General features: G+C 43.2%; 1 protein-coding gene across 5 annotated transcripts in view; it reads right to left on the reverse strand.

The window, feature by feature from the left end:
• BICD1 (BICD cargo adaptor 1) overlaps window positions 1-18,991 on the reverse strand; it is a 295,326-nt gene extending 276,335 nt beyond the window's left edge. For all 5 annotated transcript variants that reach the window (XM_054034480.1, XM_054034454.1, XM_054034445.1 and 2 more), the window contains exon 1: window positions 18,381-18,991. In XM_054034480.1, the coding sequence (XP_053890455.1) occupies window positions 18,381-18,593 (213 nt within the window). In that variant the 5' untranslated portion in view covers window positions 18,594-18,991. The remainder of the gene's footprint in view (window positions 1-18,380) is intronic.
• Window positions 18,992-25,027: the final 6,036 nt, after the last annotated feature.

Raw genomic sequence — 25,027 nt, forward strand, 5'->3', positions numbered from 1 at the left:
CCAGCTCAAATCCCTTTCCTCAGTCTAATCTTATTAGAGCTGGGCAGAAAACAGGGTTCCCCAGTTTGTGAAATTTTGTGATTTGAAAAATTGCCCCATTCTGCATCAGGGCGAAAGGGAGACCTTTTGAAGTTTTTCAGACAAATAACAAAGAGAAACCTACCCAACCCAAAATAGCCAATAGTGTGGTGGTTAGGGCACTCCCTAGGGTTGTGGAAGTCCCAGGTTCAATTACCTGCTCTGAATCAGACAAGTAAGGACATGAACCAATGTATCCCACATCCCAGGTGAGTGCCCCGACCAGAGGCCATTGGCTATTCAAGGCTGTGTTTCTCTTAATATTTCCTGTTGAAGCTGTTCCACTTTGTACAAGTTAAATATTAAGTGGTGCAGGAACTTGAATCTGTGTCTCCCACAGCCCAAGTGAGCATCCTAACTATCAGGTTATTCTGGGATGCGTCTCACTCTGGTTTTGACTAGAAATTCTAGTCTAGACCTCAGAAACATTTCCCAATGAAAGTTCAGTTGAAACTAAGGGCTGGTCCCCACTTAGTCCGGACTTCGGACTAAGGTACGCAAATTCAGCTACGTTAATAACGTAGCTGAATTCGAAGTACCTTAGTCCGAACTTACCGCGGTCCAGACGCGGCCGGAAGTCTCCCCCCGTCGACGCCGCGTACTCCTCTCGGCGAGCTGGAGTACCGGCGCCGACTGTGAGCACTTCCGGGATCGATCCGGGATCGATTTATCGCGTCTTAACCAGACGCGATAAATCGATCCCAGAACATCGATGGCGTGCCGCCGGACCAGCCGGTAAGTGAAGACTAGGCCTAAAACTCTTCCATGAAAAGTTTCAGTTTCTACAAATCACCATGTTTCAACAAGGATAAATTAGCAGGTGGTACTTCAAACATCAATATTCTAAGAAAGTGGTATCTGAACCAATAAAGTCTGTGAATAACTGCTTTAGTAAAAGTAATGCTGCAATTCCACATCCACTGCAATCTAGTGTATTTTTTGTAAAGCAAAAAATAATTAATGGAGAGTAATATAATTAAGGCTAATCAACGTGGTTTTATGGAAAATAGAGCCTCTCAAAGTATCTTTCTATCTTTTTTGGATGAGATTACAAGTTTGATTGATTAAATTAATAATGTTGATGTAATATATTTAGACATACAACTTGGTACTGCATGACATTTTGATTAAAGAAGTAGAACTATACAAAATTAACAGCGTACACATCAAGTGGATTAAAAACTGGCTAACTGACAGGTCTCAAAATGTAATTGTAAGTGAGGAATCATCATCAAATGGGTGGGATCACACAGGGATTAGTTCTTGGTGCAATGTTATTTCATACTTTTAGCAATAACTTGGAAGAAAACAAAGTCATCACTGATAAAGTTCACAGATGACAAAGATCATGGGAGGCGGGTACAAAAGAGGCCAGGGGAGGCTAAGCCTCCCCAAACAGGATGTGATGCACCTCCCTTTGGTGCATGCCCAGCCTCCCCAAATGCAGGAGTCACATGCCACCCATGGCAAAGACTGGGAGAGTGATAAATAATGGAGGAGGACAGGTCACTGATTCAGAGCGATCAAGAGAGGACTGATTTAAATCAAAGAAATTGTAATAATAGATTTTAATCATCATTTAAATCAGCAAGCTAGAAACTTTGATTAAAATAATAAATTTGAATTGTATTTTGCATTTATGCTTTTTAGTTATTTTCTTAAAGACAGACTGGCAACCATTAACATGTTGAATTGCAACTAAATATAGCCTTTACACTAAATTTGCTGTTTCTTTTTTTGCTAACACTGGAGCTATATGCATTTATTTAGGGAGTTATGCAGCTTAATATATGGAGATATACCTATCTCCTAGAACTGGAAGGGACCCTGAAAGGTCATTGAGTCCAGCCCCCTGCCTTCACTAGCAGGACCAAGTACTGATTTTGTCCCAGATCCCTAAGTGGCCCCTTCAAGGATTGAACTCACAACCCTGGGTTTAGCAGGCCAATGCTCAAACCACTGAGCTAATCCCTCCCCCCTTTTTTATTCAGATTCTTAATTTTTACAATTTTTCTTCTGTTAGAAAATGGTTACTGATAGGTGATGAATAATTTTTTTACTTGTGATTTGTCTCCAGCTCTATTTGGATGCAAATTCAAAATCAATTAAAAATGCAAAAAACAGCATTTTTAATTAAATAAAACCACATTAAATGTGCTAGATACCTAAGAAAAAAAGCTATCAAAACATGTTTTGCTTTTAAAATGAACTGATTAATAAAACAAAGGAAGTACAATCTACAGTTAGTGTATTGAACTGACTGTTTCTGGTCAACATGCCCATCAAGATTTTAGTAGATCCCATCCTCCCGCAACTAGATTTTATCTATAGAATGGCAGGGGGGAAAGCAAGCTTTCCTGCTTTTTCAACTTTCATTACGTTTCTGAACTTTGAATGAAGCAGTCACTGAGCTGAACTAGTTAAATAAACTGAAATGAAAAAAAAATTCTCTCTGAACCTGCAGAAGAGGCTACTGCTGTCAAAAGCTGGGTTAGCACGTCAACAGACTCTGGTTCCAGGGGCTTGGCCTGTGACTTCGACCAGTTTGGTGTTTTGAGTTTCTTTCAAACTTGTCCACAAACATGTACTACATCATTTTATTTTTATATTTAATTTAAAATATTTAACAGATTATAGTCATTTTAGGCCTTATCAGAGGTTGTCAACTTAAAATTTAATTTTAAATAGTTTTATTTTTAAACAATAAACTGGAATTTAATTTAAATTAGAAAATATATATATATATATATATACAAAAATCTGATTTTTTTAAAATCATTGATCTGGATCAGCAATCTGGATCACTTGGTAAACTGAGTGCAAGCAAGTAATATGCGTTGTAATATGGCTAAATGTAAATGTATATAATCTAGGAATTAATAATATAGGCCATACTTACAGGATAAGGGATTCTGTCCTGGGAAGCAGTAACTCAAAAAGATTTGGAGGTTGTGGTGGATAATCTATGAACATCTCCTCCAGTGCAACACAGGGGGCAAAAGGACTAATGTGATCCTATGTATATATATACACACCTCTGGGTTTGGCACTGGTGCAACCACTACTGGAATGGAATACTGTGTCCAGTTCTGGTGTCCACAATTCAAGAAGGATAGTGATAAATTGGAGAGGGGTTCAGAGAACGCCTCAAGAATGATTAAAAGATTGGAAAACATGCCTTACAGGAATAGACTCCAGGAACCCACTCTCTTTCACAGGCGCCGACTTCCCCTCTTTCCCGTGGGTGCTCAACCCCCCCCCCGTCTGTCCTTGGCCCCGCCCCCACTCCACCCCTTCCATGAGCCCCTGCCTCTGCCCCCGCTCTTTCCACCCCTGCCCCAATCCCATTCCCCAAAGTCCCCGCCAATATTCCAACTCCTTACCCAATCCCCACCCAGGCCCCGCCTCCTCCCCTGAGCATGCCATGTTCCCTCTCCTCCCCCCGCCCCGGGCGGGAAATGCTGGGAGGTAGGTGGAGCAACAGGGATGCGGAACATTCAGGGGAGCGGGAGGAGGAGGAGGTTGGGTGGGGGGTGAGGGGAGCTTGGCTGCTGGTTGGTGCAGAGCACCCACTAATTTTTCCCCATGAATGCTCCAGTCCCAGAGCACTCACGGAGTTGGCACCTATGCTCTCTTTAGCTTAAGGAAAGGTTAAGGGGTGACTTGATCACAGTTAATAAGTGTTTACATGGGGAACGACTATTTGATAATAGAATCTAGCAGACAAAAAGGTATCACAAGATCTAGTGGCTGAAAGTTGAAGCTAGACAAATTCAGACTATAGATAAGGGGCACATTTTTAATAGTGAAGGTAATTATTCATTCGAACAATTTACCAGGAGTGGTGATATATTCCCCATCACTGGCAATTTTTAAATCAAGCTTAGATTATTTTTCTAAAAGATATGTTCTAATTCATACAGGAATTAATTCAGGGAAGTTCTATGGACTGTGTTATACAGTATGTTAGATTAGATGATCACAATGATCTCTTCCGTCCTTAGAATCTATGCCTCTCCTGACCATTACATGCAGCCTTGGAATACAAAAATGAAGATATTAGAATCAATATTTTGCATTATGTTTAAAGGGTATTAACATACATCAATTGTCACCTCATAGAACCTTACAGGTATGAAGCAATCAAAAACGTAACTGTTCCTTCTGAGGAGCAATTTAATGTGTTCAATATTGCCAACCCCGACTGTCAAAATCTTTGCAATAGGGCTTAGAGATCCCAATCACGGTGGCGGCCTCCCTATGCTAGCTTTAGTACCAATATATAGAAATGGACAGTCCTGTGTCCCAAAGACTTTACAATTTAAACAGACAAGACATACAAAGGGTGGGAGGTCAAACGGTATGGTTATACTGCTGTCAGGCCAAGGTCTGTTGCAATCCCAGGGGGTGTGAAGCACATGACAGCAAAGGCCTCAGCATGGGTTGTCTGTGCCCACCTGGAAACCTGGACACTTAAGCAGTTAGCCGGTGCTCGAGTCTGTGCTGCTGCAGCGTCACTGCTTCAGAACCTGAGCTATAGCTCTGGCATGTCTACACAAGCAGTAATCACATCCTGTCATTGTACTGCCCAGGAGGAAGTGACTTGCCCAAGGTCAAACAGCAGGTCAGTGATAGAGCTCCTGATTCCCAGCCCAAGGCCCTATCCACTACTCCTCGAAGGCTCTCTTCCATGTTCCATTGTAACCCTACCCACTGTGAACAGCTCCACAACAAGGACCTGATCCTGGATGATGTCGAATGCCTCCTGTGAGGTATTGGAACTGCAGAGGCTCGCGTCTTGCAGGGTCAGAGATTAAATGTACATTTCTCAAATACCACAACTACAAAGAGCATCCCACGTTTCAGAACTCCACACAATAAACAATTGCAAGCTAATTTTTTTAACACATAGCGTTACAACAATGGAAACTTTGTCGTGGGAGCGAATATGAGATTAGACGGCGACAGCAGACAGGGAGAGGCACAAAATCTTGACAATAGGAGAGTTGATTGGAATATATTTCCCCCCACAGAATAACTTAGACTTTGTCAAAAAAAAACCCAACACCTAAAGATTTTGGCCCAAATGTTTTTTTGGCCAAAAGTCCAATTTTTCTGTAGAAAGCACACATTTTCTGCAAAAAAATTTCATTTAGTCAACTCCCGTACCCTCTATTTTCCATTGAAAACCAATTTCAGTGGAAAAACTGCAACCAGCCCCAGTTAATAGCAAATGCCAATGTGAGGTTCCCATTCATAGCAAAGAAGAGGAGTGTTTGGAGGTGTTTTGGAAAGAGATCAAGAGAATGTAAGAAGAAAAGAGATGGGTAGACTGCTACAAAAGCCTGGAATGGCAGCAGGAAAGGGTCAACCTCTAATGGAAAAAAAGAGGATAGACTGGAGAACAGAAGTGGCAGAGCAGAAGGGACAAATGGGGGAAGAGAGAGATGAGATCGCAAAGGGAGATGGGTGAATGACAACAAAAGGCCTTTTGGAAGAGGAAAGTAATTCTGCAGTAGCTATAGACATAGATGGGGAATCAGTGAAAGTTTTTCATGACTGCGCTAATACTTCTAACACACAAATGTTGACAGACAATGGATCAAGAAACCAAAAATCTTTTTTTGCAAGGGAAATTTTCCTTCAGCCGGTTTTCACCCTGATCCTTCATTCAGTTTTTAGAATCGAGGAAGGGAGGGGGCAGGTCTTGTGATTAAGGCACTGGACTAGGGGTCAAGAGGGTTCAATTCCTGACTCCTGCACAGACTTCCTCCTGTGTGACCTTGGCTAAACTGTTTGACCTCCCTGTGCCTGAGTTCCCCATCTGTAAAATGGGGATAATATGATTTCCTTTGCCTGTCTTGTCAATTTAGATTGTAAGCTCACTGGGGCAGGGATCGTCTCTCATTTATTTGAACCATATTGTGCTAGGCACTGTAGAGTGTCAGTGCCTCTAGGTTCTACTTTAATACAAGTAAATATGAATACACAATAAGTACAGCCGACATTGCTGACAGCCCAGGAGGGGGAATGAAATTTGGTGATCCATACAGTACTTCGGCTTGCTTTTTAAAACAGTGCAGCCTGCAATATGAAATCATTGTAGCTACTACAAGTAAAAGATAGTGTTAGGAATGACAGACTTCAGTATTATGCTGAGGTAGTTTCTCACTACCAGTGTAGTCCTCTTTGTCCCTTTCACCAGTCAAACACATAGCCTGCTTTTTCATCAGGACTTAGTCCAGTGTGTTTTATATCACGGCAGGCACTTCCTGCTAAAGCACCCTACCAATGGCAACCATTGTTCAGGCTGTGTGCATTAGCCATCACTCTGGCAGCAACCAAGGTCATGCTGACTCACTCCCTCTGGCTTTCCCTCTGCATCCAAGGCCGCTCCTGCCGTAGACACTTGGGTATTCATAATCTTCCTGTCACTTCAAAGCTGCAATTCCATTCTTTACAGAGGGCACAAAGAATTGAATTGCAGTCTCTTAAAGGTTCTATGTATCAGATTTCTGACTGTTTTCCAAGTAGTTACAGATAAAAATGTGATTACTTTCCACTAAGGAAGGCTGATAAACCACTTGAAGTAGAGGTTTCTTAGTTTGAATAAGACAATACTCCCATGGAAATACCAGAGTAAAGGCCAGCGGGAGAAAATACCCACAAAGGATCTCCTTGTGGATTTCCCATAAATCACTTTGGGGGAGGGTGCAGGGTCCCGTCCCACTCCCACCCGCCCTTCCCCCCCAAACTTCTTCTGAATGGATTGAGCAGGAAAACAAGCAGATCCCAGGGAAGCAGCAAAATAGCAAGTGTCATCGGTATGCAGGCCCTGTGCCCTGTGCTGGCTCTGGGAGGCCTTATTCTCCTGGCATTTCAATTCCAATGGGACATCTTACTGCCAAGGTCCATCTTGCTCACTGCAATCCCTATGATCCCTTCAGTGAGGACTCCACACAAAAATAGTCATGCAACATTAGCTTTTCCTATTAAACATAGATAAATGATGCACCAACTCCCCAGCAAGGCCCTCCTCCTCATTTTACTTGCTAAGAGAGTCAGGAGGAGGCGGGGGGAGAGGTTCACCTGAGGTTAATATCTACTACAAATGCAAACCAAAAGAGCAACAAAATATAGGAATGGCTGTAAAGCTAATCAGTCATAGCCCAGAGTACGATTGTAAAGTACTTTTCAAATGCTGAGTGCCAATGGTCTGTTATGGATGGCATTTCATTTCCTGCCCCCTTGTATACTGAGTCACTCTACTGCACAGAAGAAGGGGGAAAAGTTAGGGTACTCTGAACCTGTCATGATCTACAGCAGTGGTTCTCAACAAGGGATACGTGTACCCCTGGGGGTACACAGAGGTCTTCCAGAGGGTACATCAACTCGTCTAGATATTTGCCTAGTTTTAAACAGACTACATAAAAAGCACTAGCGAAGTCAGTACAAACTAAAATTTCATACAGACAATGACTTGTTTATTCTGCTCTACATACTGTATACTGACATGTAAGTACAATATTTATATTTCCAGTTGATTTATTTTAGAATGATATGGTAAGAATGAGAAAGTAAGCCTTTTTCAGTAATAGTGGCTATGATACTTTTGTATTTTTATGTCTGATTTTGTAAGCAAATAGTTTTTAAGTGAGGGGTAACTTGGGGGTACGCAAGACAAATCAGACTCCTGAAAGGGGTAGTAGTCGGGAACAGTTAAGAGCCACTACACTACAAATACCCACTCTATCCTTTTATGAAAAACGGTGTTATTTAGGTGCCTTAAAGTTGTGCTCTTGAACCTACTTGTAGGCATCCAAATAGAAGTGACCTATATTCCAAAGTGGGTGAGCAAATGAAGGCCACATTGACGTCAGTGGGAGCTGGGATTGCTCAGCACCTCTAACAAAAAAAAACAAAAACAGCTGCTTCTGTGTAGGTGACTAAAGACAGATTTTACGTACCTCACTTTTAGGCCCCAAGATTTGAAAAATTTTGGCCTAAAACTTTAACAGGGACTTTACTGAATGTTCTGGAAATTCCAAAGATCACCATTTGACATCAAATCCAGCCAGTTTCAGTTGCACAGGTGTAAATCTGGAGTAACACCAACATCCTAAGTGGTGTTACTCCAGATTTACACCTACAGTATGCAACTGAGAATAGTATTTGGCTCTGTATTGAGTGAAGCAAAGGAAAAGTTTTAAAATTATGATTTTTTTGTTAACCAAATGGACAACCACCAGCCTCTAAATTCTAGAGAAGATAAGAAATTATCTAATACCTGATGAGTGCAAACCTTCAAAGCACTGCACTCCTCCCAAGAGTTGCTGAGTGCTTTCACCTTCCCAGGAAGTCAGTGAAATTAGAGGGCCCTCAGCACTTGGCAGCATCAGTCCCAAAGGCAGTCAGTGCTGTTTGAGGACTAACCCATCAGCAGGGCCGGCGCAACCCATTAGGCAACCTAGCCGATCGCCTAGGGTGCTACAATTTTGGGGGTGGCGACCGCAGCGGTATTTTGGTGGCGGGACCTTCCGCTGCCTCTGTGGGATTTCGGGGCAGGACCTTCTGACACCTAGGGCGGCAGAAAAGCTGGCGGCACTCCTGCCCATCAGACTATTCCTATGTGAAATAACTGTTCTTACTGTATATTATACAAAGAGTCAGGAAGACTGGAGCCATATCTTGGTGACCCACAACAGAGAGGTGCTCAAGGGTGGGATCTTTGTTACCCCTTCTTTGTTTTTTGTTTTGTTTTTTTGGTGGGAAGGAACCAAAAGTGACAATGTATAATGTTCATGTTCTACCAAGAGTGCGTAAGAATCCTGGCCCCACTTAAATCAATAGGTGTTTTGTCATTGACTTCAATGGGGCCAGGATTTCATCCCAGGTCTTCAGTTCTACTGATGTGCAGTACTGAAAGGACGGTACATTGTTAAGAGAGGCCATTCTTCAGGTGAGGTGTTAAAATGAAATCTTTTCTGTATGTCTCTATCCCACTACATTTTCAGAAAGATTAAAAGATAACCCAAATCTCCTGACCAATACATTCTCTCAACATCAAGGTTTATATCCAAAGCTGTGTACACCTGTTATTGCTCAGGGCACATACCTTTCAGGTTTACTCAGAACAGTATACTGTAATTCTTTACCGCTTTGTAAAACACTGAGAAATCTTCAATGTGTGAAAGAAAAATTCTTGTCTTTATTTGCCCAAGATATCAATGATACAAATGATAATTCAGTGACTACTTTGAATTCTTAATAAATGAATAAAACAAGTCACAGGGGCTCAAACTGGGCATGAGATTTTAAGCATCCCAGATTAAGCATGAGATTGGGAGCCAGAGTTCACTGGGGTTTTATTCCCAGATCAGCCAGCAAATTACTACAAAGCCTTCACCTGAGGTTTATCTGTAACAATTACTTGGAGGCAAACTGGGGTGTGAATGCAAAAGAGGTTAAGTGATACAGGGCTTGTCTACACAAACAATTAGTTTGGGGGAAGCTGGGGTGTGAATGTAGCCTGCTGCAGACAGTCCATCTTAGATGTAGAGCAGAGAACAAAGAAAGGGGAGGTGAAGAGGAGCAGAGAATGCTACAGAGGCAGGAGTCAAAAGCAATTTGAGAATGAAAAGGTGGTGAGGAGGAACAAAATGTTCCAAGTATTATCCTAGACATGAGCAAGGAGAGAGATGGAGAAAAAAGCATAAAAGAATGAACTAAATTCAGCCATGGTAGAACTCTACTAATGTTGTTGTGGAAAAAGTCACCCACGCATCATTTTGATCAGAGACTCAAGCCTGAGGCCCGTTTATTGCAATACACACCAATGCGTTGGGGGTAGCAGTTAGAAACCACTCCCCCGATTGGAGTACACTTTGCCTTTTTAAAGCCGAAAACCGCAAACATTTTACACGTTACACATCATTTACAGGAATAGGAGAGTTAGGGTCTTTCCGCCCTTCCCGGCACCCCTCCTCCCTTCCCGGCACCCTTTTTGCAATCTTCCCAGAATAGGGTGCAAATTGAGGAGAGGGGTTCTTGGTGGTTTCCGTTACCGATATTATCTTACTTAATTTGGGGTGCCTATTGTGCAAATGTTCCAGTCAGGGTGCAGTTTACAGAAAGGGAGTTCATGCACTTGAAGAAGTGGGGTTTGGGGCATGTAAATGGGGAGATATGATTAGTCAGTTTAATTAGTTACAGCCTTACTTATTACTTTACACAAGCGGTTATTCTATTTCATCAGTCACACAGGCAGTTATTATATTTCACTAGGCATAAACACACACACTATTATTGCTGCTGCTGGGGCTTTCCACTTCTCCCTCCTTAGTCCCCATCCCTCCTCTGGTCAGAACCCTTGACCGATATTGGCAGAGAACGTGACACTTAGCCTGGTTCAGGCTTGCAGCCTGTAAGGCGAGTCTAAGCTGGTGTCCTGATCAGTACAAGGGAAGCCGGCCAGGCCTATTCTCCCACAATGTCAATGGACTTTCACCAGGAATGGATTTGTCCCAGTACTTTTCAGTTAGGGTGGAGATTGTATTGCTGTTTCTTTTGACTTCCAAATTGTGTTAAGTTTGATGGTGAAAGAAGCTCAGAAATAAAGTCTGCCTCCTAAAAATATTTTAATCCTCCCCCCCCACACACACACACATATACACACTGAGAAGTGGATGAGGAGAGTCCCCAATTAGAAAAAAAATTAAAGCCCTAAGTCATGGGCTAGCTCTTTTTCACCCACTAAACAGTTCTAACTACTTCCAGGGGTAGCTAGTTCAAAGGAACTGATTGGTTTAATAGAACACACAATTACTTGTATCCCTCTCATATTCCTCTGTTACGACTGGTGCAAATATTGTACAAACTCCTGGGGAAGGGGACAAAGGGAAAGCGCAGGCACTTACATTTCATCCAATATCAATTCCTCCTAAAACAGGAAAATCTTCCTCCTCCTATCCTCCATTTACATTTTTGTTTTATTGAGGTTAAAAAGAGATGAGAAAGGAAAACAAGGAAAAGATGGGTATTCCACAAATAAAAGACAATTCAACATAAATTAATGGATTTAAAAAAACCCCAAACCTGCCATTAGAAATGTAACAGCTATCCAACCCAACAGAAGAAGTGTGTAGTGCAATGTTGTTGGTAACTAAGCATTACACCAACTTGCCTGATAACAATGAGAAATTGAGAGAAATTCGATAGCAGGGGTGAGATTGAAACAGAGTCTTGCATTGCAGAACTGCTCTTGGACACAAGGGAATTCATAAACCAATGGAAAGTCAGTTTCACAATGTACATAAAAAAATATGCTAAAGAAGAGCCTGGTAGAAAAACAGGCCAGGAAGTAGGATGCCGAAGAACAAGGATCTTTGTGCCCACTTGAAAAGTTGTTCAAGAAGTGTTGGTCCCTCCGTAGACAATGCCAGAAATTAGTGGCATGTCTACACTGTAATTAAAAACCCATAGCTGGCCCATGCCCACTGACTCAGACTCATGGGACTTGGGCTACGAGGCTGTTTAACTGCAGTGTAAAGGTTTGGACTTGGGCTGGAGCCCAGGCTCTACGGCCTAGAGGTGGGACAGTCCCAGAACTCAGGCTGCAGACCAAAGCCCAAGAGTCTACTCCGCAATTAAACAGCCTCTTAGCCTGAGCCCCGCAAACCCGACTCAACTGGCACAGGTCAGCTGTGGGCATCTAACTGCACTGTAGATATACCCAATGTGAATATTTTCCTCCAAATGCCAGTGGCACAGTGTAAATAAAAGCTACCCAGGTGCTGATTTAACCTGTGTATTTGACTTTGAGAATTTTCCTAATCTTACTCTGATAAATTTACACAAATTGTTACTTTCGGCCACAACTGGGTTGTAGATCTAACCCATCCTGGACAATGATCCCTCACTTTCACAGACCTTGGGAGGCAGGCCAGTCCTCGCCCACAGACAACCCGCCAACCTTAAGCATATTCTCACCAGCAACCACGCACTGCACCATAACAATTCTAACTCAGGAACCAACCCATGCAACAAACCTCGATGCCAACTCTGCCCACATATCTACACCAGCAACATCATCACAGGACATAACCAGATCAGCTACAACATCACCGGCTCATTCACCTGCACGTCCACCAATGTTATATATGCCATCATGTACCAGCAATGCCCCTCTGCTATGTACATTGGCCAAACTGGACAGTCACTACACAAGAGGATAAATGGACACAAGTCAGATATCAGGAATGGCAATATACAAAAACCTGTAGGAGAACACTTCAACCTCCCTGGCCATACAATAGTAGATGTAAAGGTAGCCATCTTACAGCAAAAAAAACTTCAGGACCAGACTCCAAAGAGAAACTGCTGAGCTCCAGTTCATTTGCAAATTTGACACCATCAGATCAGGATTAAACAAAGACTGTGAATGGCTATCCAACTACAGAAGCAGTTTCTCCTCCCTTGGTGTTCACACCTCTACTGCTAGCAGAACACCTCACCCTCCCTGATTGAACTAACCTCGTTATCTCCATACTGATTTATACCTGCCTCTGGAAATTTCCATTACTTGCATCCGATGAAGTGGGCATTCACCCACGAAAGCTTATGCTCCCAATACTTCTGTTAGTCTTAAAGGTGCCACAGGACCCTCTGTTGCTTTTTGCTGACTTGGTGCCTAAAAGCAAGACATTGCCACTGCGAGCCTAAAATTCAGTTTTTATACTTGAAATGTAAACTAATGATGAACAGAAACATTATTTATAAGATGGGGGGAAAATCAACAGAACTAAAAGAGCTTTTAAAATGATAAAATTCATGGAAATTTGGCATACTGTTATAACACTATTCTGTCAATCCTCCTTTAAAACCTACAGCTATTACAACTGCATGTTACAACCTTGAAAGCTGTAAACTCAGCGAAACAGCATCTCTCTTTTCACCTTCCTATTTATTGGTCCAATACTTGGAAAACATAAGGATAATAGCTGATTGATTCCTCATTTCTTCCCACCGAATGCTCTAAAACCTGGACGGCAGACTTAATGTAATAACTACTGCACTTACCGGAAGTCAAGTTTGCTATTAGGTCATTGATTACAGCCTCACATCTTTTGTATCATGTAACATCATGACACCTCAAAACACCAAACTCTTTGTTTAAAACATGGCCATTTTAACTACTGTACAAGAAATTTCAAGGGCCACCACAGCGATTTGTATTTTAATGGTGGCACAGCATAAATCATATGTACAGAAATTAATATTTAATGTAATGCATTACAATGGATTGCACCGCTACTCCCTACCGTGGATTTATTTTCCCATCTCACTGACCCATAATACTGAAAAATATTTCATTCTTTCACATTTGAGGCTTCCTACGGCAGTCCTATAGAAAAGTCCCTTTGAAGTGAGGGGAGTTTTGAATGTGTAAGGACGGTAGGATTGAGCTTCGTGGTATGTGTCTTACATCCAATGAGGCACATCCACTAGAGGCAAAGGTTAAAGTGACAGGTGTGTCTGATCAATGATAATGTGCAAAGAGTTGCTAATAGCAGAATGCAAGGTATAATAATGAAATAATTCATTAACTGAATGAATACTTGTTTCAGTACAAATCTAGACCCACATTTTATCCCAGTGTGCAAATGATTTCAGACACAGCTAACTCTTGTAGAAGCAAAATAATCTGTGTTGGGAGTTTCACTTCTAACCAGGAGTGGATTTACCTTGAAACAAACTATGTGGTGGAACGGGGCCCCCAACAACAGGGGAGCCCCCCAAATGCAGGACAAATCTCATCTGATAACCTGGCCCCCATGTCCTGGCCAGAGGTGCAGCAGGGCTCAGGCAGGCAGGCTGCCTGCATGCTGTGGCTGGTGGCCCCACGCCGCTCCCGGAAGTGGCCGGCTGCTGGCACATCTCTGCGCGCCCCTGGGCAGTGCACGGAGACCTGCTGCCCCCCTCGCCCCAAGTGCTAAGCAGAGACTTGCCAGCAGCAGGGCTAAGGCAGCTCCCTGCCTGCTCTGCCTCCCTACCTCCGTGCCGCACCACTCCCGGAAGGTGCCGGAGGGGGGGGTGCCAATCGCTTTGGAAGCCGTGCCAATCGAGGTAAGTGCCACCCCCTGCCCTTCTCTCACATCCCATCCCCCTTCCCCAGCCCAGAGCCTGCACCCAGTACCCAAACTCCCTCCCAGACCCAAACCCTGCACCCCCTCCACCCCCTAACCTCCTGTCCCAGCCCAGAGCCAGCACCCAAACTCCCTCCTAGAGCCCGACCCCCTCCTGCACCCCAACCCCCTGCCCCAATCAAGGTACCCCACTTTATTTTCATTTACTTCCCATTACTTTTAATAGAGGAGGAGGAGGATGAAAAAAAGAATGAAAAACGGGGGAGGGGGAGAGAGAACGTTCTTTTTCTTGGCTGGGTCCTGAGGGGGGCCCCCAAAAATGAAGCTGTGCACAGGGCCCCACTAACTCTAAATCCATCACTGACTTCTACCATTGCCTAATCAAAGGTCTTAGTTGCCTACATGTGCAGCCCACACCCCAGAATACTCTCTGTAGTGCATGTTTCAGAAGACACACACAGGCTATTTTTCATAGGCTTTGGAGGGAGCCTGAACTGGGGCAACTGACTTCAGGCCCACAACACTACTCTGTCTGTCCATACTGCTGTATAGGAACAGACTGGTTTAACACAATAGTATGGGACACTTTCCTCCTTTTTAAGTTTTCGTTGTATTGTACACGTCAGTAACTGATCACCGGTGAAATAAGGTTCACATTCTGGGCCACAATCAGGATGCACTGAATGCAAGTCTGACAGCATTCTTCTTCAATCTTACCTACTTGTTTCCATTGCATGTATCACAGATCCACAGGATCTGTGCTATGCTCCAGCTTTTAATCGGTCTCCTGGAGGAATCCCTTTAGTATGGCAGACCCCCAAGGAGTCTTACACTTCCTTCAGGCCAGGGCAGGTCACACAACCTCACCACTCTTAGACTGAGCATCTGCTGAGCTCTGCCCAGTGCTGGTGGATGTCCAACTGAGATAGACTTCTGCTAAAGACTTGTACACTCTTCAGGGACTAAGGCAAGTATTTGCAGGGAAACCCAAGCAGCATTTTCAAAACAGAGTGGGATTTGTTCGTCCACTGGAACACAGCACTGGAAGTCCTTAGGTCAGCATAGAGAAACAGAAAGGTTAAAACACAGTCCATTCTGGTCAAGCCAGAGGAATTCACCAGCCAAGCTGTAGAGAACTCAATTTCAGCCTCTCTCTTTCTCTCTCAGACCACCTTAGTCAGTGAGAGCAGCCACGTTTCTCCAGAACCAGAAGCCCACACTCTATCCTCTGCTGGTCACATATCAGTTCTTCGTTCCTGAGCTGGGGACTTGGTTGTGGTTTCCTAGGTGTTAATGTTTAAGTCACTGGGGATTTCTATTGTCTCGCTGGGATTCTGCATTGATATGGAATCACTTTCAGCAGGTTCCAGCCAGTTCCTTAACAATCCTATTCACTGTGGCCCAGGCAGCAAAGCAACACCCTCACCTCATGTCCTGCGTTGCCTCCAAGCACAGACTTAACACTTTTCTCTCCATTGGGTAACAACACAAATGCAAAGGGAAACTGAGGATTCATATAAATGTGACAGAAAATTCCCACTTTGTCACAGTCTGCATCTTGGCTTGTCAACAGCAGAAAGCCGGGAGTGCCTGTGGGGTTCCTGCCGTGCAGCTATACAACCAAAATCCCTTAGACCAGTTTGACTAGACCACCTCTGACTGAATTCTAATTCTACAACATCAACAGATAGACATAATTTTTATTTTGAGAAGTTTTGAAGTTCACACAGGTCATAGTGTCAATGGGTGTATTAAAAAATGAGATTAGAAAAGCAGATTAGAATGACAGACAGATTTGGGGTGAATCCTGCCTTCACAAGTGTAGAGGGCTTTATATGTAGAGTCCTGCAAATCTGCGGATACCCGCTTTATATCTGCGGATGCGGATACCCGCTTTATTTCTGCAGATGCGGATACCCGCTTTACTTCTGCGGATGCGGATATCCATGGACCGTGTTTGTAGATCGTGGATCGGATGTGGATACAGATTTTGTATCCGTGTAGGACTTTACTTATATGTAACAAAATCAGTGGCTCTCCTGCAGGGAGTGGGAGGACGAACAGAATTCTGGGAGCCTGTTGAGAAAGTTTAAATGCCCTGTACACCACGATGTACAGCTCAGGGGAGTCGCCCTCCTCTCCAGAATTGATACATAGGCCAGAGAGGGCCAGGAACCTGGAACTCAATTAGCAACTGTGGAATGGTTTCTCTGCCATTTCATGTCCAGGGAGCAAAAGAATTCTTCCCCTTCCTCCCTCAATGATTATTTCCTGTCCAGAGCCAAGGATTTGGTTCTGTGGTCTCAATTCTGTGCTGATATGCACCCCGTGCAATCCCATAGACTTCAGTGAGGGGTAAATCAGAACAGAATTTATGCTTACAGGTTTTCTAATGTCAGAAAATCTTGTCAACACAGACATCAGGGGCTGAATAATTGCTCAAGTTTAATTTTTTCATATTTAATCTAATTTCTTGTATTAACCATTGCCCCTGTGGTAATGCCCAACCCTGTGTCCTCAGTAGTTCCTGATCAGCACTGATGTACACTGCTTTGAGAAGATCACTGCCAGATCCTGTTACTTAGATCTCTTTTTTCTTATCGGTTACATTTTATAATTGCACCTTAGTTATAGTTCCCTTTTACTGCAGGACCACTTTTACCAGCTCAGCCCTCATGACAGTGCAAGTTACCCATCACAAACCCTGAAGCTGAGGTCACTGGTTTCAAATCCAGAGCCCACTGCACTGGACCAGCGAGTTTTGGAGGAAAACATCAGCTCTACCTTTTATACAAGAGCTTAATAAGCGCATGAGTGTGTGCAACACAGCAAATCAGATAACTTTGTTACAAAAATATTATTTCTGAAAACTATCCTGGTCACTGGAACAAAGTATTTAACTTATCACATTTATCAGGAGGTAAAACAAAACCTTTGCATGTATAAACAAATATTTATAAAAGTGCATACAGTCTCCAAACACATGTGTAGATATTTTGTTGTTTATAAGCTTAGTCAACAAATTACTGTTCTCAATGAGAAATATTGAGTTCATTGTTTCTCACTGAATAGATCTTCCCTATATTTGATTATAAATGGCAATATAATTTTACAGAAGAAAAACATTACTTTACATTTTCAAAAAAGATCATTCTTATATGTTTCCTCCTCTTCTCCAAAGGTTTACTTAATTACATCAATGTAAGTTTTGTGTGCAAATTAATTTGCTCTGTCTTTATATACAAAGATCAGAACATTTTAAAATTTAGCGATTAAATAGGATAATACTGGATATGCAAACACACACTACCATAGATGGAGTGTATGCTCATTGTATGAATCTTTGTTACTGCTCTTAATGATAAATATAGGCAGCAGGATGACATCCAAAGGTGAGGAATAAATAAAAGGTTACATGATAAAAGGTTATGTGTAACACTCATAATTATACTTTCCATGTTATACAAACTCAGCTGAAAGACACTCCAAAAATATGTATCAGATCAAATACTTCATTCTTTAAGGATGAGCTAGAAGTTGAATTTTCACTGATTAGTGTGATCTCATAACTATCTTCTGGCTGCTTTGCCCCTCCTGAATGAGAGGCTGCCCCCTAAATGTATATACAGGTGTCTCTCTTTCCACATATTACAATATACTGTATACAATATACATATCACCCAAAATGTTATATACACGATTGTCCAGGTTTCACTTTAAATAAGGGCCAAACATTCAGGTCTGACTGAAATATTTCCCAGTGCTGCAAATGTCTGCTATTAGAAGTTGTGGTTCCCAATTGCTATCTTACTACACAGGTTAGGGCAATGCCTATGTATCATTGGCATCTTAAGTAGCCATCGGTTTAAAACGTCATATAATCCACTCTTAAACTCTACAGTCATTGCTGACTCTTGAGCCCTGAAATAAATCACTCCTCCCCATCTCATAAATTCATGCCTCCAGGGTTCTTTACACACGTTCTCCACAAGGCCATTTTTGCTTCCATGTCTGATCAACGGGCTCAGGTAGATTAACACGGAGGGCAACAGTAAGAAGAGCTCCTTAGGCACCTTTCATTATTTCGTTTTGTTTAGTGCATGGGGTTTATTCGGGAGAGAGAGAGGGGAGGGGAGAGAAAAGCATCAGCTAACTCACCTCTCTCAGCTGCTCCAGCTCCTGTTTAAGGCAATCATAGTCAGCCTCCAGCTCGTCATATTGCTGCTTCAGGGTGAGTTTTTCCTCCAGCACCACCAGCCCATATTCAGCTGCCTGGATCTTTTCGTGGGTTGTTTCGGTGAGCTCCTTAGTCAGCCTTTCGATCTCAGTCTTATAGTGATCCACTGTCCACAATACCTCTTCTGCAGCCATAGCCCTTGTGGATGGATGGATGGATGGATGGACAGAGAGATGGAGAGGGGGTGGGGGTGGGGGAAGGGAGGGATGGACGGCACTGTCCCTGGATGCTCCTGCTAGCAGCAGCAGCTACACTGACTGAAGCACTGAAGAGAGATGTAACATGGAGAAGAAGGGGAGGAAATCAAAGAAAAGGCTGCAGCACCATTTGTCCTCTGGCCGCTTCCCTCCTTCTCCTTGGCCTGTCAGCAGCAGCGCGGCGAACCGGGGGCTGGGAGGGGAGGCAGCTTGGGGATTTTTTGCTTATTCAGAGGCACTGATCCGCCATGTCTCGAGGGCAGCTTCACTGCAGTCTCTGAACTCTCCACCTGCTCCCTCTCTCCCCGCTGCTGCTGCAGCCTGTGCAAAAAATGATGCAGTCTGTCTGCTGCCTGCCTGGAACCAAAGGAGAGGAGGAGAAAGCAGATGGGGAGGAAGGCTGGGCTGGAAGGGGGGAGGGAAGGGACAGTTATTACCATAGCACAGCAAAAGAGACACTACAGCCACCTCCCCCACCAGCCACCCCCCTACACACCTCTCTCCAGAGGCCAGGAGGAAGGAAAGGCAGAAATGAAGAAGGAAGGGAGGAGAGATGGGAAAGTGGCAGTGATGCCGGCTGCTCCCCTCGAGGGCAGGAGTGTTTGTGGCTGCCTCTACACAGGTTTGTTGATAAATATAAATCTCTCTCACATACACACACTGACACACACTCTCTCTCTCTCCCATCCCCAGCCCAGAAATCCCACACAGACACACACCAGGTTATTCTCTGGCAGGTTTGCAAAAGGAGAAGAGCAGGAAACAATCCTCATCTGCTTCCTGTCAATGCATCTGCATGCTTGCAAACAGAGCGTTGCAAAGAGGATATCAGAGGGGGGACAGATCAGACCCCCTAAAAATTCACTGTAAGGCAACACCGTCCTCAGTACACACATATACTGTACCCCAAACTCATTCATCCTCCTATCCCAGAACACACAAACACATCCCAGCTCTCACCCTCACTGGGATTAGGCTGAAATCTTCATGGAAGGCAGGATTCTTACACCTTCTTTTGAGGTAACTGGTGTTGGCCACTGTCAGAGACACTATACTGGACTAAGCAACAGAGGGTCCTGTGGCACCTTTGAGACTAACAGAAGTACTGGGAGCATAAGCTTTCGTGGGTAAGAACCTCACTTCTTCAGATGCAAGTCTTGCATCTGAAGAAGTGAGGTTCTTACCCACGAAAGCTTATGCTCCCAGTACTTCTGTTAGTCTCAAAGGTGCCACAGGACCCTCTGTTGCTTTTTACAGATTCAGACTAACACGGCTACCCCTCTGATACTATACTGGACTAGTTGGACTTTGGGTCTGAGTCAGTATGGCAAATCCTATATCCTATGGGAGGCGTCAGTCTCCCCAGGCTGCCTCAATACAACTCTGTCCTAACCATACTGAACGTTGGGAAGTGCGTTTATGTGAATGGAAACACTCATTAGTTTGAATAATTTAGCCGCTGAGAAGAAAGCGCCCCTTTTCTCTTCCTCCTCCTTGCAAGGAAAGAACAGAGCCTGCCATCCTGCCTACACAACCCCGACCCTGTGACAGTGTCGCCCCAAGGTTTGGAATTCTCCACTTCATTGTCTAATAAATTGAAAAATCAGGGAGATTATTCTAATACACACAGAGTGTAGCATACTGACCTCTGTGTTGTTCACATCATACCCACAGCATACTTGCACTCTTAGAGGACAGTGTCCTGTGTTTGTATTTCTAAGATGCTCCATGTTTAGTAAGAGCAGCCAACTGTCATTTTGAAGTCTTGCCTGTACATATTCCTTAGGTCTCTGGACAGTGGAGAAAAACTGGGGAACTGTGGTGTAGTTCTAGCCCTTTTGCTTTTTGAGCATGTTTCTCTGATGGTTACAATACTGACTGTGCTGTTAAAAATAGAAGCTGAGATTCAGTCCAGTCCATTACATGGACAAGAGCACAGCCTGTAGCTTTCACAGGCTTGTTATGGACTAACTGACTGGTCCTTCACTGGGGAAACACATACACGGAACAGAAATTGGATTGTGGCTCTAATTTTCATATAAAGTCAGTGCTGAAAACTAAGAATGGAGTCCTAATCCCTCCTAAAACCTATTGCATCAGGTTTTTCTGAAAATCTTCTGTTTTCAAAATATTAGGAAAATTAGATTTACTAACTAGAATGTGATTTGTCTGAGAAAGACTAATTATATTTTAAATGATGTCTTTAAAACCAGGGACAATATAGTCCAGTGCACAGAGCACTGTACTAGGAGTCAGGAGAGCTGCATTCTAATCCCAGCGCTGCTACTGACCTGCTGTGTGACTTTGGACAAGTTATGTCATCTCTGTGCCTCAGTTTCTCCATTTTCAAAATCAGATGATGATACTTTTCTTCTTGTGAGATTTGTTGCAAGACATATTAGAGTTCAATATTATTATTCCAACATGGTCCGTCTGCTTAAAATACTAAAATTGTGTTTATTTCCTGCTGCCTTGAAGACAAAAATGAGATAAATAAACAAAGCAATAGTTATTTTTTAAAACCACCAAAGAAACCTTGCTACATTATTCTGTAGCTGGAGAGTAGCTTTGAAGCAAACATGGAAGCTTCTAACAAATTGTAGTTGCGAAATAATAGTGAATATTCACAGCAAAGGAGCATACAAAGCAGTAACAGGCTTTTGCAAGTGATTAAACATCAAAACAAGGCCAAAAAGCCAGTTACCCCATGCTTGCTTCATCCAGCAACATATTTTCCTAAAATAGGGTGAAAGATACAAGAAACCAACAATAAAATGAGTGGGGGGAGGGAAGGGAGCATATAATTTCCTTGCCTTGATAGGGTTTGAAAGTGCTGTGTTGCTGTTCTCTTGAACTTTCTACTCATGCCACTTTAGAAGCAAAGCTTACGTGAATAATTGTTCAATAAGAGATTGAAAAACAAACTGTTTACGTTCAGAGCTAAAAAGTACATGGTTGTTCATGAAAAAGATCTGTTTGGAAATCGATGGATGCAACTGGATGTACAGGGCTACTCCAGCCTTGGTCGAACGCCACTGAAATCAGGTTGTTCATTGTCTCATACACAAGCACCTCCTCGCCACATGCGCAAACCCCATCTGGGCACACTCAGAGATGAGGGGCCTGACTGATTACATTTTGGCATCTTGCTGCCATATTTCCACACAGTGGGTGAGTGACAATTTTTTTTTAACTGAGATTCCTAGCACAGGGTTGACACAGGCAATGTAGGGAGCTTATGCTGCCCCCTCCCCATTGAATCCTTGATTTTGAGGAGTGGAGGTGGGAGGATGCAGCAAAGCCAAGAGTGGGAGAGGGAGTAAACTCCAGCTGTTCTGGACTGTGGAGCAGCTCCCTGGCAGTTGAGGGAAAGTTGCCCTAATTGAGAATAACTCCTTTGGCTGCTCTAATTATGCTGGGGGCCATTCCACCTCCAGAGTAGCCCATCATTTGCCACCATTATCTCCTCACTCTCTGGGCTGTGCCTCCTGTACTGCCTCTCCTAGCAGTTGCAGCATAGTGTCCCATTCTGGGGTGCAATCCAGACCCACGACGAGTTGTGTCACCTCTTACCCTGTAACTTTGAGTGCCACACAATGCCTTTCCCCTGTGGCTCTCTGTCTGGGACACCCAGTCAGCAACAAGCATGCACTCTGTGTATTTATTGGGCAGCACTGGTCCAATGCTTTGAACCCTGGACCCTGTGTGCAATACCACAGATTTCCACTGGCTTCCATCAGCCTTGGTTAACAACTAGAATGGTGACTTCACACTCTCCCCAGCCCTGAATTTTCCCAAAAATGTGAATTCTGAAATATCTAGTCCTATCCTGGAACAACCAGAGGGATAGTAACATTCATTGGCCTTTCAATATTTAACAGTTTATTACTTTAACTCACGTTACCAAACAGTTCAGTTCAAACTCAGCACAGGGTTAGTTTAGATTAAAAATAAAACAAGTTTATTAACAAAAGAAGATAGGCTTTTAAGTGGATTCCAGTATAAGAAAGAAAGCTAGAAAATGGTTCCCAGCAAATAAAAGTGAAAACACACATCTACAAATTGAAAACTTAATCTAGCAAGTTTTGGTTCAAGGCTTTGTTCTAGATGGTCTTTCTCTTCTAGCAAGATGGTGACTGACCTTCTCCTCAGTCAGGGTCTCTTCCAGAGGCCTAAAGGTGCTTTGTCTCCTTCGGTGAAGCAGATAACTTGAGGTTCTCTGCTCCTTTCTTTTATAGTCCTTTGAAGTGCATTCTGCTGAAGGTTACGCTTCAAAGAAAACTTTATCCAAGTAGTCGAGGGAAGCAACATGGAGTCTGGTGATGAAGGAGGCTCCATGTTCTTTCCATGCAGGGCTGTCCGGTTTTGAACATGTGCTAAAAATAACATACAGGGGGAAATAATAACTTTATATATAATATTGATACATGCATTTCACCACAATATTATTATCCAGTGAGTTATTAGTCTTCAAGTGATACCTCACAAGGCATATTTTATACAAAGATTATTACAATAGCGTGCAGGGTGTGAACACAGGGTGCTTTTGGTCGCACATGGAATCTGGCCCATTGTGTCTATACTTTTAGGATTTTGTACTGATGACCACCAACATAGTATCCAAATGCCTCCTACTTTAATTAGATTGGCACAGCAAGGTCCCTAGTGCACTTCATAGACTCCTTTGCTCTTCTCCCTTTCTTGGCTTGGGGTAGTTTCTGGTCTTGTGTTTTTTGTGGGGAAGTGGGAGGGGAAGGTGTGACACACAGGCCCATTGGTGCCAACTGGCAAAGGATTCATTGTTCTTTACAAGCATCTCCTGACTGAGACCCGAAAAACTCACTACACCTAACATGCCGCTTGCATGGTATTTATCCATGAAAGGTAGTATGTGAGGTCTCTCCTGAAAGCTTGTAACTTATCGATACTCAATCACTGCAAAATGTCTATAAGGGTAATATTTAAGGAATAATGCAAATACGTTGAAAATCATGCCTTTATGGTCTTGGAGAGAAAGTGAGTCACTAGGAAATCATATGTCTGGTAATGACCCTTTCAGATGGGAGGGAGTTGTTACCCTCCCTGGCTAGCCAATTATGTAATGCATTGCTCAGCATCCACCTTTGCACCAACCCAGAAAAGTCAATGGAAACCCATCAAAGAAACTATAAACATCAAAACCACTTGGGAGTGAAAAGGAATGATAGTAAGGGATCGCCCTCTCTGTGATTAAAGGCAAAAGACTGATTCAGTATATCACATGATGGAGAAAGACACTCTGGGTCCACTCACTGATGAGCAGGGATACTTCATGAAAGACTGGATCCTACTTCTGTGGGGCTAGTAAGCACTGCAAAAACTGAACTTAGGATAGGAATCTACTTTATTAGATAGGAAAGGTAACTATTAATAAGTATAGGCCTGACTCCTTGTTTAGGATTTTTTTATGAAACCGTTTGTTTCCATCACTCACACTTGTTTCTGTCCAAATCTCTATTCTTTCTTAAATAAATTTCTTATTGTTTGCCATAACTGAACTCATGTGTTATGTGATATACAGGACCGATGGTCTAAGAGGTAAAACTGGTAAACTTGGATACACTGTTCCTTTGGGAACAGAGGATCTGGGATTTCTGTGGGTATCCAGTGATCAGGGGCTGGACACCACAGAGGGGCACTTTGAAGGGACTCAAGGGTGCATCTATTGTCAGTCTGCAGGGCAAAGGCAGGGCTGGCGTGGCCCAGTGAAGAAAGCTTGCATGGCTGATTGTGTTAGGGAGCGAATACCCAACTGGCATAGGCAACACTCCTCCATGCTGGAGGCAAGTGGCAACAAGGTGAGTCTCAGCCCTGGCTGCCATGGGAAGCATCACAGAAGGGCACCTGATGCTGTAAATGTCATTCTGCAGATGGTGGCTTTATCAAAGAAGGTGTTGGAGCATGAACTAATGGTAGTCACATTGGATTTGTCTAATCTTTTCTGGAAATCCACTCAACTGGATCCCTCTTGGCTGAGACACACACCCCTACCCCCCATCCCATCCTTATTTCCCATGAAAAATAAAAGTTAAGGCTGCTGCATGGAGGTGCAAATTAAGCACAGGTTCTAGGCCACAGTTCTGGGGCTATCAGGTATTTACTTAATAGTCGAAGTGCACAGCTCTAAGCATTCTAACTATTTTAAATAATTTCATTGCACAAACATAAGTCATCTCACGGACTTTTATGCCCTGCCCAGATCTCTCTTTATGCTTTCTGCCTTTGACAGCTCAGAACCCTTGTGCCTGAATCTTAAGAGTTGGTAGATCTGATTTAATTATTTCTTCTTCACTTTTATTCTTTAGAGAGTTAGTTTCCTCTTGTGTGATGAT

The sequence above is a fragment of the Malaclemys terrapin genome, chromosome 1 (genome assembly GCF_027887155.1).
Source record: "Malaclemys terrapin pileata isolate rMalTer1 chromosome 1, rMalTer1.hap1, whole genome shotgun sequence".
In the NCBI taxonomy this organism is placed as follows: domain Eukaryota; kingdom Metazoa; phylum Chordata; order Testudines; family Emydidae; genus Malaclemys; species Malaclemys terrapin.